This window comes from Ascidiella aspersa, chromosome 9 (genome assembly GCF_963924565.1).
Source record: "Ascidiella aspersa chromosome 9, kaAscAspe10.2, whole genome shotgun sequence".
In the NCBI taxonomy this organism is placed as follows: Eukaryota; Metazoa; Chordata; class Ascidiacea; order Phlebobranchia; family Ascidiidae; genus Ascidiella; species Ascidiella aspersa.
Genome location: NC_139455.1, coordinates 6,464,680 through 6,478,581, shown reverse-complemented (window position 1 = coordinate 6,478,581; position 13,902 = coordinate 6,464,680). Strand labels below are relative to the sequence as shown.

At 34.6% G+C, this 13,902-nt stretch overlaps 1 protein-coding gene across 1 annotated transcript; it reads right to left on the bottom strand.

Annotated features, from left to right (window-relative positions):
* Positions 1-103: 103 nt before the first annotated feature.
* On the bottom strand, positions 104-13,324 carry LOC146132088 (lymphokine-activated killer T-cell-originated protein kinase-like). The gene is made up of 8 exons (XM_083396977.1): positions 13,199-13,324; positions 7,258-7,378; positions 6,379-6,493; positions 5,655-5,815; positions 5,293-5,414; positions 4,064-4,193; positions 2,218-2,412; positions 104-553 (listed from the first exon to the last, which is right to left on the bottom strand). Exons 1-8 carry the CDS (start codon positions 13,283-13,285, stop codon positions 360-362), a joined length of 1,125 nt encoding a protein of 374 aa, XP_083253103.1. The 5' UTR covers positions 13,286-13,324; the 3' UTR covers positions 104-359.
* Positions 13,325-13,902: the final 578 nt, after the last annotated feature.

Sequence of the window (13,902 nt, the reverse complement as noted above, 5' to 3'; positions counted from 1 at the left end):
TCGCCGGCAAACAAAACCACGGAATTTGGGAAAACGACGTTTTTTAGCGTAGTCGCAATAAAACGAACGAGGTAAAAACAAATGAAAGAAAATGTGCAGAAAAAATGGCCAACGCCGCCAGGAAGTACAGGCAGCACTCGTAAGAAGAACAAAACAACTAAGCCTGGGATACACAGACACTCAGACAGAGGGTCGGAATAAAACGAACGAGGTGAAAACAAATGAAAGAAAACGGGCAGGGAAAATAGCCAACGCCGCCAGGAAGTATAGACAGCACTCTACTAAGCACAAAAACGAAGCCTCGAATACACAGGCAGGGAAGGGTTAAAAACGAAAAGGAAAGCGCGTTAAAAACAGAGCTAGAAGAATTCGAGTCTGCCCCTTGGGTCAGGCATACAGGGAACGGCATCCTGAAAGAGTTCTTCAAAGGTCTGGTCGATCTGGCGGGCCGAGGGCCGATCTTGGGGCCTCTCCCCGGTACAGGCCCAGAAGAGCTCTATCACGGGGGTGTAGGAGGGGTCAAACTCGTAGTTTATGAGGGGCGGGCGGGTGCCTGGGTAAAAAGAAGGGGTTTGTTTGTGGGTGGGTGATTGTTTACGTTTGTCGCCCTAGCAATGCTATATTAGTTGACCTTCGGTAAAAGAAAGATGTTTTTTTTTCTTATTTGTTTTTATGGTCTATTTTAGTGTTTCTCAACCTTTTTTACTTAAGGGCGCACCTAGAGACATATGAAAACCTGGCGGCGCACCTTGCGAGTGAAGCGAGCGCGAAATTTTTGAGGTGTACCGGCATTTGCTTTAAATTGTTGTCAATTTTCATTATATAGGCTTTATAATTGCAAATCTTTAAAGGATCTCCAGCCTTGAGACCAAAATTGGAACAACATCAACTTCGGAACAAAATACAGTTAGGAATAAGGCGTAAATAGACTAATACCTAATAGTCGTAATAATGACGAAATCAGAATCAGACCTAAATGGCAAAAATAAGGCCTATACCACCTCTTATCTAACCCCAAACCTCACCCATAACTATCACTAACTTCCCTGATAATTTGAACCCTAACCCAATTGAAGCCAAAACAGGGGCAAAAAATCAAGTGCCAAAATAGCGGCGCCCAAATGGCGACAACAAACGGCCAATGCCAGACAAGTGGCCCCAAACATCCCATACCGATTCCCTACAGTCTCAGCGTTATTTTGTCTATTTAAGTCTTATTTAGATTAATTTGGGACTTACTTTGACAGGTTTAGGCCTTATCTAGACTATTTTAGATCTTATTCTGTCGTGATTACTGCGAATTTGGCGTTATTATGTCGGTGGTCTTAATACTATGGTAATATAGATTAGTTAATTAAGATAATGCTACTTTAATAGGTCTTATTACGTTTTCTACTAGGAAGTACTGTGAAATCAATGCGCTAAGCTTAATGGGAAAGTAATATATATATATATATATATATATATATTTTAAACATATTTATGTTTCTTCGTTTTGCTCGCGGCGCACCTGGTAGCCTTCCACGGCGCACCGGTTGAGAAGCGCTGGTCTATTTGTTCACAACAACAAGAGCTTTGCTACGCCAAAAAAATAGGTTTACATTTGAGTTTCTTGACAAATATCTTTTCTAACACTATGTTGATCGTATACAAATAATTGCAGCAACGAATATGTTTATATTTTGACAAAATGGCCTTATTTTTTTGGATTTTTCGCCAGTTTAAAAAATGTAATTTATAAAAGTTTGTAACAACTTTATAAATTTGTTTTTTTGAATTTGTTTTTGAAGTCCTTTTTCAAGACAGTTCAAAATAAGCTTCATTTGAAACAAATATTTGTCCGGATTTGACACAGACTTGGACAATTAGATTAGCATGGGCTATACTGAAAAGTATAGGCGCGGATACCAAGCCAAAATTACCTCAGGAATACCTATCATTCACATTTTTATGATAATAAATTACGATTTAAACTTTCAAGCTGTAAATCTATTGAAAATAATATTTTCAAGAATTTAGGAATTTTAATTCCGATCTAACTTGGAAAAACTGAAAATTATCTAATTTTAATTCTAATCTAACCAAAAAAACTAAAAATGAATCTAGTTGTCCAAGTCTGCATGGACAGTTGGACACACAAAACCACAGAACCAGTTCATTTTATGGGCGAATTTGCTTCGGATTCCAAATTAAAACCGTCTCTAGGGCCGTACTTACCAAGACACCGCTGATACTCGGCCTCGGCGAGTTCAAAATCGCGCTCAAACTCTTCCCCCGTCCCCTCCTCTGCTCCTCCTCCGACGTAATCCTCCTCCTCCGGGAAGACGTGCATGTGGGGAATCCCCAGCGTGAGCATTTCGTAGAGGATCATGCCGAAGGCGAAGATGTCGGCCTTGTCGCTGATCAGCGTGCCTGCAATGGACAGTACGATGCGCTACGTTAGTTTAATTCGGCAGTTTAATACGTTGCGTTAGTATAATACGGTAGTTTGATACGGTAAGTAAAATACGGCAGTAGATTACGCTACGTGAGTTAAATACGGTCGTTTAATACGTTACGTTAGTAAAACACAGCAGTAGATTACGCTACGTTAGTATAATACGTTACGTTAGTATAGTTCATTATATTAGTACAACACGGAAGTTCGTTATCTTGATACAACAGTACAATACGGTAGTTGACCTCGTTAAGTTTGTATAATACCACAGTAACGGCAGTATATAGGTTAAGACTTTTCAAAGAAAGTTTAAAGTTTGTTTTGTATTTGTATGACGTTTGTATGACTGTTTGTATGACGAGTTTTGTATATTATGCCACAGTAAAATAAACTAAATGCTTAGTTAATCTGCACAAAAAACAAATTCTTGAAAAAACACCCAATTATTTAGCCATAGTTAATGCACCACGAACCTCTAAGTAAGACAGCAAATATCAGCAAAATAATGAAAAACATTTATATATGCGAGATAACAAAAACACAGTGAAAGAAGTCCGAAACAATGGAATTTAAGGAAGGAACATTTATTTTGCTTGTATAAAAAATCGCGCATTTATTAAGAAATATAAAAAAATCGCGCATTTATTAAGAATATGCCTGTTTGCTAAATTTTGAAAAAAAATTGAAATTTTGTAAAAAACAAAATTTTGTAAAACTTTTGCTTCGGCGATTAATAAATCCCAAAATTTTATCTGCCTGAAACACTTTTTTGTTTAGTTAAATTTTCCTTGATTTTGATAAAACTTAATTTGCCAGTAACAGTACGCAATTCGCCAGATACCGGCATAGTGGGTGAAATTATTCATTTGATTATTAGCGATACAATGGTAAGAGTGCAGTTAGCATGTTTTATAAAATGGTACGAGTGTAATTAGCTTTTTAAACGTGATTATACCAAAGGCCAACTATGGCCCTAACGATACACAGAATTTGGGACAATTATAACTTTGTCCAGACTGTGCTGATTGCTAGACAGTAGGAAAAATGGCTTTTAAGCACGTTTTTTTTTAATTTTAGACAAGTAATTGATATAATTGTGTGAAGACTAAATGCATTATTTTATTGATTTGATGTCATGTGCGCTGCATATAATTTATTTTAAAATTTTAAGCCATTTTTCGTAGAAAACAGCCTAATAAATGTTGTTGAAATGCGACATTTGTACCATGACTACTCACTTTTTTACTGCAAAACAGGTTTATTTATAGCTATTCAATTGCAAAGCAATGCAAAAAAAGAAGAAAAAAAGTTTTTTTCAGGGGGGGGGGGGAATTATTTATTTTTTTCGAAAATTTTAGCCTAAATCTGAATTTTCAAATTGACGTAGCACAGTGAATACTGAATACTAAACCAAACGTGCTCAGGTTTGATTTGTGGGCTTTTAGATGCAACCTAACAATCCCAGGGCGTCACCACTGAAATTTGACAAAATTGTGTTTTTTTGAACAACCCTACTAGACACCCGACCGAGTGCAAATTTTAGTTCACCATCAACTTTGTATAGTGCTGCTCTTAGTTTTGCGGGAGCGATGCGTTATAATAAATAAAAAGAGACAAGCTAAATACCATCGAGGACTTCTTTGCTCGACCAGGACTCAGTTCCGACGTAACTGGCATCACTCTCGGCCGCAACAAGGTCGTCATCCAGCTTTACCGTGACGCCAAAGTCGCATAATTTCACCTCGTCAAAATCACCCTAAAATTGGACATTAACAGTCAGGGCTGCGAAGTCGGACTCTGCAACTCGACAGAGTCGGTCTGTTTTGCTGGAGATGGACTCGAGTGGGACTACCCGAGTCCCGAACCCGACGAGCGCAGTCGCAGTACCAAATTTCAAAACTGATAAGGCCGCAAATTGTAAATTGTAGGCAACAGACCAAAGTTTGGCAACAAAAGCTTATGGTGGCACTGACATCATTTAGAACAGTGGTTCTCAACCTTTTTAGCATACGGACCGGTAAAATTTTAAAGCAAGTTTTGCGGACCGGTGGACCTTCAAAAATCAAAATCAACTAAACATTTAATAACGCAACAGTATGCAACTAAAACACTTCTTAACTTTCACATACAACTGGTCTTAAAGTTTAAGACTTAAACGAGTTTGTAGACTACTTTTAAACAGTTGGCCAAAACACTTGCAGCATTGTGACGTACGATAAAGTCCAAAGTAGAACATTAACTCTATGTTACGTGACAATGCTGCAAATTACGGAGCTGGCGAAGTTCTAAATTTGATGGATAAGCCTTCAACATCTTGAATTTTGCAATTAATATATAAAATTGTAATATATTTGGCGGACCGGCAGGAAAGTTGCCGCGGACCGGCAGGTTGAGAACCACTGATTTAGAAGAGGTATTTATTGCTGTACTGAAAGTGCTACACAATTGTCAAAGAACAAAAAACTGTGGGCCATTATAATATTTAGGAATTCAATACACCATATATTCCTAATTATAATTGGATGATTGATATTAATGAGTAGTAAAGCTTGTTTAAGGTATTGCTTCCCAACTAGAGGCCTGTAAACAATGTTGCTGAGGGGATGTCGATAAGTTTACTAGAACTTTACAAAGAATTTAACTCTTCATATTTAAGAAAAATTTTAATTTAATCAGTAAGCTTGATACTATTTTAAAAGAGCGTGACGAACAACAATGTGAGACAACTGCTCTTTAAAAGGGAAATTTTACATAGTTTAATTTTAAGTGTCAAAAATGATGATAAATTTTTAAGTGTCAAAAATGACAATAAATTGATATGCTTTGTTCCAAGTGACACTAAGGAAAAACATTACCTGGATTAGAACATTGGCGCTCTTAAGGTCGCCATGAAGAATGTGTTTGTCCTGGTGCAAATACACCAATGCTTTTGTAATTTGTTCAGCAACATACAAGATTGTCTGAGCAGGGAATGGACCTATAAACAAAGTAAAACTCACGCAAGATTTATCGAATAACCATGTTAATTTACAGTTTCAAATTAGGGTTTTATTTAAAGAAATGCAGTTATTAAAAACTGATTACATGGTCAATTACTCTTTATGTTTTATTTTGAGTAAAATAAATGTGCTTCTTTACTTATATATATTTTTAAATTTAGTCATAGCTTTGGTAGGCTCAAAGTAACAAATACTGTCATAAAATCAATTATATTTACCAAATCCTTGTTCCATTCTCTCTTCGATCATGGACATGAGTGACTTCTCGCCATCCTCCATCGCTAGGCAACTGCTCCCGTCTTCAGTCCTTACAAATCCTCGGAAACCGACAATGTTTTTGTGGTGCAGGTTTTTTAGGATCAATGCCTCATCTGTAAGCCTAAAAAAATTTATACAACTTTATTTTTTTTCTTTGTAAGAAAGTGTAAACTCGAAACCTAACACAATAATATTCTTAATCTTGTGTTAAAACTTTTTTTTAATTATTTATAGTAGTTAACCTGCAAAAATAAAAGTAGTTATATACATTGCACTGTAAACTAGAGATCGAAAGATATTGAGTTAAATTTGGTGATTAGTGATGTCTGATGCTTGATATTTTATTGCAAAAACAATACTGGATATATTGGACAAAAAGTATTTGGATCCGGTCAGATACCAAATGACATCCTAGCTATACTCCAACAAGCAAACTAACTGGACCTGAAAAGTCTAAAGGCCTTTTTTCCACGTCTGAGGTCAAAACTTGCTTTAGGTTTAAGAACCTTTGCTTCAGGGCTCAGAATAAATTGACATTTTAAGTTTGGAACACTGCATTGGAACGCAAATAATGGCTGAATTCCTTTGGTTAATTTGTCATCGTTATCAGTTATCACCCTAGTATCAAACGACTACTGATACTACACCGCTTGACATCAGGGAAAAACTGTTTATCATGCTCACCGTTGTTCATAGGCCAAGGTGTCACTACAGCATCTTCTGTTAATCTTCTTTACAGCCCAAGGGGAACGGTGCTGGCCCAGTTTCGGGGAGCGTTCAATCAGATAAACATTGACACCTACATATGTCTAGCATGATTACCAATTATAGTTTGGGACAAAACAAGTTTTGCTGTTGGTTCTCACTTATAACAACGATTAAATATACACAGTTTGTGGCAAAATTTTCACATGATGTTTAGTCTGATTTTTTATCTTAAATACAAGAAATAATTGATTAGTTATACCTTTTTTGACAATATTGTATATATATAAAAGAACGAACAGTAACTGGCCACATACTAAATTGGGATATGAAAAATGTTTTTGAAATTGTGCTAAACTTTGTAATTTTTACAGTGAAGGAGGTTATAACCAATTTATAGTCGGCCAATTTAAATAATTAGGGGGAAAATTTATTTCTAATAAACTTTGTGAATAGTTTGTAAGCTCAAATTCTAGTTGTAATCTAATCCAGGTTTTTAAACTTGTTTAACGTGTTTTATTTAAGTAAAATTTTTGTTCAAATTTTGTTATTATTTTCGTTTCAAAGAATACAGTTAATTAATTTTAATTGTAATCTAATCTTAAAAGGCTTATCTGTTTTTTTAAGTCTAGTAATGAATGACCAATTGTCCCCTCAACAGCATTTTTAAATTAGAAGCTAGATATTTTTTTAGTAAATACCCGTCTTTGCTTTACAAGCTTACACATCTAAAAACAACATATAATTTGTCTGGTGCAAACCACTTCGCCTAAATGCTATTTTTATATGGAATGATAAGGCAAAAAAGTTTCAGGAAGAAATTTATGTCAGATGTTAAAACACTGTTAGAAAAAATACCTGTTCCAAAACCAAGATGTTTCATAAACGGTGATGCTGGTATTTTTAGAAAAGGTGAATCCTGCGCGTTTTTTAGGGCACTGATGCGTTGATGAGGCATTCTTATAGGAGTTTCGTCCATCTTGAAAGGAGTATGAAAAATACACAACTGGTTTGCTCTACACTTTTTGAGACACCTTCAATGTTAAAAATATTGATTAGATTTGGACAAGATTGAGGGGTTATTTTTCTGACAATATTTCGGTTAGGGAGAGAGTTAACTTTGGGTTTGGGTGGGTCAAGTATTATTATGATATTTATTCTTTCGTAGTTATGCCTTCCTTGCAATTTCAACTTTGAAAACTCGTTTCATTACTGTTAAAATAAATGTGGTAGGATTCTAGACCAGCACCAAATTGCAATTGAAAGAGTAGACTCTTGGGTAGTATGCTGAATATGACTTGAATAATAATAGCATTCATAAATATAAATATTAATAGTTTAATATTTTTTTAAATCTCATTGCTCGATAAGTTATGTCGCATTGTTGAAATTTTGACTGAAAATCTAGTAGTTATTATTCAAGTTATGGGGCCTTTGCATATATATCAGTCCAATTTCAATTTTGACGTTTATGAAATTTTTAATGAAACTATAACCTTAACTTCTGAATAACTGGCAGTCTAGTCATGGCTTTTTTTGAACAGTAGGTATCACCCAGTCTGGAAAGTATGGCAAATCTCGATGACATCTTGCGGGTGCCGCAATAAAAGTCAAAAAGTGCACCTTGGTGCATTTTTCTATTTCTGGTGCACTGTGCATTGCATACATTGCACTGTAAACTAGAGATCGACCGATATTATTTTTTGGACGGAAACCTGATTTTTTACAATTTTGTCGACCGATACCGAATATGTTATATACCTAAGAAATGTTCGAAATTTGAATTAATTGAAAATAAAATATAAATAATGTCTTAGTTTATATACCTTTATTAATTATTAAAGCATTATTTTGCATATTAACTTGATGTGATGCTTAAACCCAATTGTGTTTAAGTAAAAAATGGGTAAGTTGTTGGTTGTACTGGAAAAATCATATTTTCGTACCAAAATATCGGCCTACATCTACAGATACCGATATATTGGTAGAAGCCAAATATCGCCTGAGATTATCAGTCTATCTCTACTGTAAACGTACGCCGCACAAGCCATTTACATATTTGGGGTGCAGTTTTGTTGAAAAAAAAACTCGCTGGTACACTTGCCATACTTTCCACAGTGGGGTATCACCCTATGTGAGTCATTGGCGCTGGTCTAGAATCCTAACACAACGCTCGGCTGAATATGCGGAAATAATGTAAATGTGAATATTAATTTTTTAATATTATTTTTTCATAAAAGTCTGTTTACTGTATAAGTTGGATTGAAGTAACAGGTAAAAATTTTTAAAGAATATATTTTTTGCTATCGGCAATATATACATGGTGGTAAAAGTTTGTGCTGCTGAGCACAAGTTACAATATAATAATACTAACAAACTTTTAATTGATTTATACATACAAAATAATTATGAATAAGCGATTGCATACTAAATTAGTATAGTTTTATACATTTAACTCAGAGTGTCAAAATATATTTTCATAGCATGGTACAAGATTGGAAAGTTTGGATTTTGCGCGGGGAGACGATTTTGCAGCTTGAAATTGCGCGGCTGTAGTAACATTTCTGCCCAAATTTGCGCGGCTGTAATAACGTTATTTGTAAAATTTGGACGGCTGAAATGGAGTATTATACTGAAAACCGTTAGTGCGACTAAAGTTTCAGCGATTATTCGCGGCTGACCGCATTTGACGTTGATTTTGCATAAAATGCGCGGCTGTGACCGCGGCTAAGCAGGAAATTGCGTGGGGGATAAATCCCCCGTGCACGCTAGGGTTCCTCTTTTTCCCGGATTTCTTCACTCCCGGGAAACGGGATTGAAAAATGAAACTTCCCGGGAATCCCGACGAAAAAATTATACCTAAAATTACGTCATTAAGACGTTTGAAATTATTTTATATTAGCTCCAAACATTTAATTAAGCTGATTTATGTTCTGTAATATTGCTTCTGGGTAATTCCATGTCAAAGCAACCAGAAAAAAGGAAAATTTTAACCACTACACCTTGGATTTCTTTTATATTTGCCACACTTGTGGAGTTTTTCAGCCAGATCATTAAAAACTTTATTTTGTCAAAATTGGTTGAGGGGTAAAAAAGTTATGTTATTTTAAAATTTGGGGTAATTTGTGCTCGGTCAACCATGAAATTCATTGATTTTCAGCTATGTCAACTTCAACATCTTGTATCTTTGTGATGGATTGAAGTTTGTGTTTGAAATAAAGTTTATTTAAAAGATAATAATTTAAGGTCCTATTGCTTAGATTTTTATGACATTTGAGGCTGAAGGTCAGAGGTCATGCAGAGGTTGAATATTTGTCTTTTTTGAAATCAGTGAAGCGGAACCCAATTTAAACGCGGAATATCTCAAAAGCGTTGACTTAAATTTTTGTGTTAAGGTGTCTATGGAGAGCTTATTCCAAGTACTTTCATTTAAACCAGGTTTCATTGCTCCTTTCAAGGGATACCACTGTCATATGAGCTGTGTAACATGACCGTCTAAAAAATAGCATTTTGGTTCGAATTACAAATTTATTTCAATACAAAGTCTGAATTACATTATTTTTTCAACTACTAAACTGTGACATTTGTTTTCAAATAAATTTATTTTCACAATATATATTTTATTCTTAAAATGTTTATGGAAGTATACTCCAAATACTTTTTTAAAACATGGGTGGATAAAGTGCATTATATCATGTTTTTTTTATTACAAATTTTTTTTTTATTACAAATGGAAATTTCTGTAGTTTTGTGAATTGTTTATCTAAAATTGTCGAAAAAGTACTCATCCAGTTATTAAAAATCCAGCTAATGAAGAGTTTAGTGCTCGCAGTTACACACTAATGAGGATTCTGACTGCCATAGATTAACTATGGTAAAATAATGTGGGTATATTCTATTTGCTGAACTACCTATAAAAGATAAATCGTTGCTATTAATAAGAGCCTTATTATAAGAAAAATTTGAAGGATAAAATTTGCTTGTATCACCATGCTTTATTCTTAAACACAAGATACAACTCCTTTAATGTAGACAGTATTAACCTCTTCTGTTCATATACTTTAGTTGCAACACTAACTTTGTCGCTAATTCCTGGCATTATACGTGTGTTGTCATTGCCACAGATTCAGCACAGCTTCTTTCTATGTTTCCTGCTGGCAATGGTTTTCTCTTTTGGTGTACATTTTTTTTGGACTTTCGTAAATTTTAAAAAATTCTTTGCTGTACGCATCATATTTTCTGGCACTCCAAAAAATTCTGAAACTTTTTTTTCTAGACCAAGAGTCTGGAGAAAAGGTTAGAAGTTGAACTTTTGCTGAGTAGGATTCTTCTGTAACCAGTTTGGTTTGAATTTTATCCATTAGTTTGTCAAAATCTTTGGCAGTTGAAAACCTCTTCTTCAAATCTTGATAAATAGAGCCCAATTTCCTTTTTCTATATACAATCTTGCTGGATGATGGTAGGCTATGAAGTTTTAATGGGATTGACTAATCACATGTAGGCTTGTGTTAAGCTGACTTGTGGAAAGATATAAATCGCTGTTGTCACTAGTGTTAGAGGCAGCTACACTAACATTCGTATCAATTGACGATTCCGATGAAATGCTTTCATTTTCACTACAAATTAATTTTAGTTTTGTTTTGCAATTACTAGAATTTTTTGTCCAGGGATAAGCTTAAAATTATTTTGCTTAGTTTTTTGTGAAAAATCAAGTTGTATTTTTTGTAATTTAGCCATAATATTTGTTTTATGTGATTTAAATGGATTGCAGCAGACTTTTTGAGGCAGATCATATTTATCTAGGAAAAAGCATGGTGATACAAGCAAATTTTCTTTTTGCAATAAGTTTGCTCTTATTAATAACAACAATTTAGATAGTTTAGCAAATAGAATAGGCCGATATTCTTTTACCATAGTTTATGGCAGTCAGAATCCACATTAGTGTGTAAACCAACACTACAAGCACTAAACTCTTCATTAACTGGGTTTTCAATAACTTGATGAGTACTTTTTCGATAATTTTAGATAAACAATTCACAAAACTACAGAATTTATCAACTTGTAATGAATCTGAAATAAACAAATATGATACAATGGACTTTATCTACCCATGTTTTAAAAAAGTATTTGGAGGAGTATATTCTTCATAAACATTTTAAAAACAAAAAATATGTTGAGAAATTAATTTATTTAAAAAACAAATGTCACAGTTTAGTAGTTGAAAAAATAATGTAATTCAGACTTTGTATTGAAATAAATTTGTAATTCGAACCAAAATGCTATTTTTTAGACGGCCATGTTACATAGCTCATATGACAGTGGTATCCCTTGAAAGGAGCAATGAAACCTGGTTTAAATGAAAGTACTTGGAATAAGCTCTCCATAGACACCTTACACAAAAAAATTTAAGTCAACGCTTTTGAGATATTTCGCTTCTAAATTGGGTTCCGCTTCACTGATTTTTAAAATACACATTAGTTTGACCTGCACTTGACCTCTGACCTTAGAGCTGAAACAACAAAACAATGTAACAAATCTAACATTAGGTTATTATCTTTTAAATAAACTTAATTTTAAAGTAAAACTCCAATCCATTAAAAAGTTATGCTAGATTGAACTTTGCATGAGTAAAAATCAATGAGTTTCACGGTTCAGCGAGCACAAAATGCCCAATATTTCAAAACAGCATAACTTTTTAACCCCTCAAAAAATTTTGGTAAAATAAAGTTTATTGTAATCAGGATGGAAAACTCTACACATGTACAAAATTTGAGCAATTTTGAAAACATATGGGTTAAATAGGTTGGTTGCTTTGACATGGAATTACCCTTCTGCAATCTTGCAAGACCTTCTTGTATTAAAGTCAGGACCCTTATTTAATTTGTTTTCCGCTGGTAAGCGCAAATAATGCAACAGGCAATGATGTTAACATGGTTAGTACTATTTTTCGCGCTCCTTCACTTCTGCACATAGAAATTTATGCAAAAAAAACAAAAATACTGCATACCATATAACGCACATTATTTGGGTTAGGGTGCGTGTTAGCGTTCGGGTGAGTCAAGTGTTATTATATTTATTATTAATAATACCACCTGACCCACCCTAATTTAAACGCTAACGCACACCCCAACCCAAATAATGTGCGTTATGGTATGCGGTATTTGTAGACCGTGTTTTTGCATAACTTTATACGTGCAAAATTGAAGGAGCACCCTATTTTTTTCTTTTTATTTGTCAAAAACGAGAATTTTTTAAAAGTTTTGCTATGTTGCCGAATACCCGGGATTATAAAAAAAATTCCCGGGATTCGGGATTGTTATTTTGCGGGAAATCCCGGGAATTTCCCGTCGAAACATTCCCGGAGAGGAACCCTAGTGCACGCCTTACTTTCCAACCTGGGCATGGTATGTTTTCAGATTTAATTCTACAGAACTGTATTCTGTTCTACACACAGTCCAGTCTGGAATGTATGGCAGATCTCGCGTGTTTCACGGCCAAAAAAATCCGGGTTACTGGGTTCAGTTCAGACTTTTTCGGTGTGCACTTTTGAAAGGTTGATAAAAACTCGCGGGTGCACTTGCCATACTTTCCACAGATGTCCACAGTGGCACACAAAGACTTGAGCGCTGGTCTAAAATCCTATCTCAGCGTTGAACCAAATATTAAAGCAATGGACATTAGTTGGTTTACTATGTCGGTTAGTGTTTGTTTGGGTGAGTCAAGTATTATATTGTTTGGGTGAGTCAAGTATTATATTATTTAATAATATTTCCCGTCCTACCCAAATGCTAACCCTCACCTTAACCCGAATAATGTTGTTGTGGTAAGATTTTTGACCAGCGCCAAGAATTGCTTTAGTTATTTTCCTTGAAGACTGCGTATTCATAAAAAGCAGGTTTGTAATATTCAACGTAAGCTGCTTTATTTCCCTGGTGGCCAAAAATTAAGCAATTCGTTACATTCACATTGCAACAAAATTTGGACAAATAAAATTAAATCCCCGCGAAAACGGTAAAGTCCCATTTGCGTAAAGTATATCCCATGAGCGAAATGGTGTTATTATTTTAAAATATTTACTCCAGAGCCAATACCCGATGCTAAATGGTAGCATCGGCCAGTGTTGTAATGACTTAAGTCATTCACTTGACTTAAGTGCACTTAAGTCACTGTTTTTAAATGACTTGACTTGGACTTAAGTCATTTTGTCAAATAATTTGGGATTTAATTAAGTGTTTTTCATTAACATTTATCTCAAGTTTTACACATTAAACACTTTTATTGCTGTATATTGCGTTTGTGTTATTTTTTAGTCAAATAGTTGCTTATAATCGGACAAGTTCATCAATTTGATTAGGTTAACAGTTTACTTTTATACTTTTATGTTAATGACATGACTTGAAATTGACTTGCTCTCATAATGACTTGACTGGGACTTGACTTGGACAACCGATAACTTGGACTGGGACTTGACTTGTTATTTTTGCAAAATACTTGACTTGGACT

Coding starts and splice junctions, on each gene's coding strand:
- LOC146132088 (XM_083396977.1), bottom strand. CDS start 13,285: ATGAATACGCAGTCTTCAAGGAAAATAACTAAAGCAATTCTTGGCGCT. Junction 5,816..6,378: donor ACCTTGGCCTATGAACAACG/GTGAGCATGATA, acceptor AAATTTTTTTAG/GCTTACAGATGAGGCATTGA. Junction 2,413..4,063: donor GAGCAAAGAAGTCCTCGATG/GTATTTAGCTTG, acceptor TGTCCATTGCAG/GCACGCTGATCAGCGACAAG.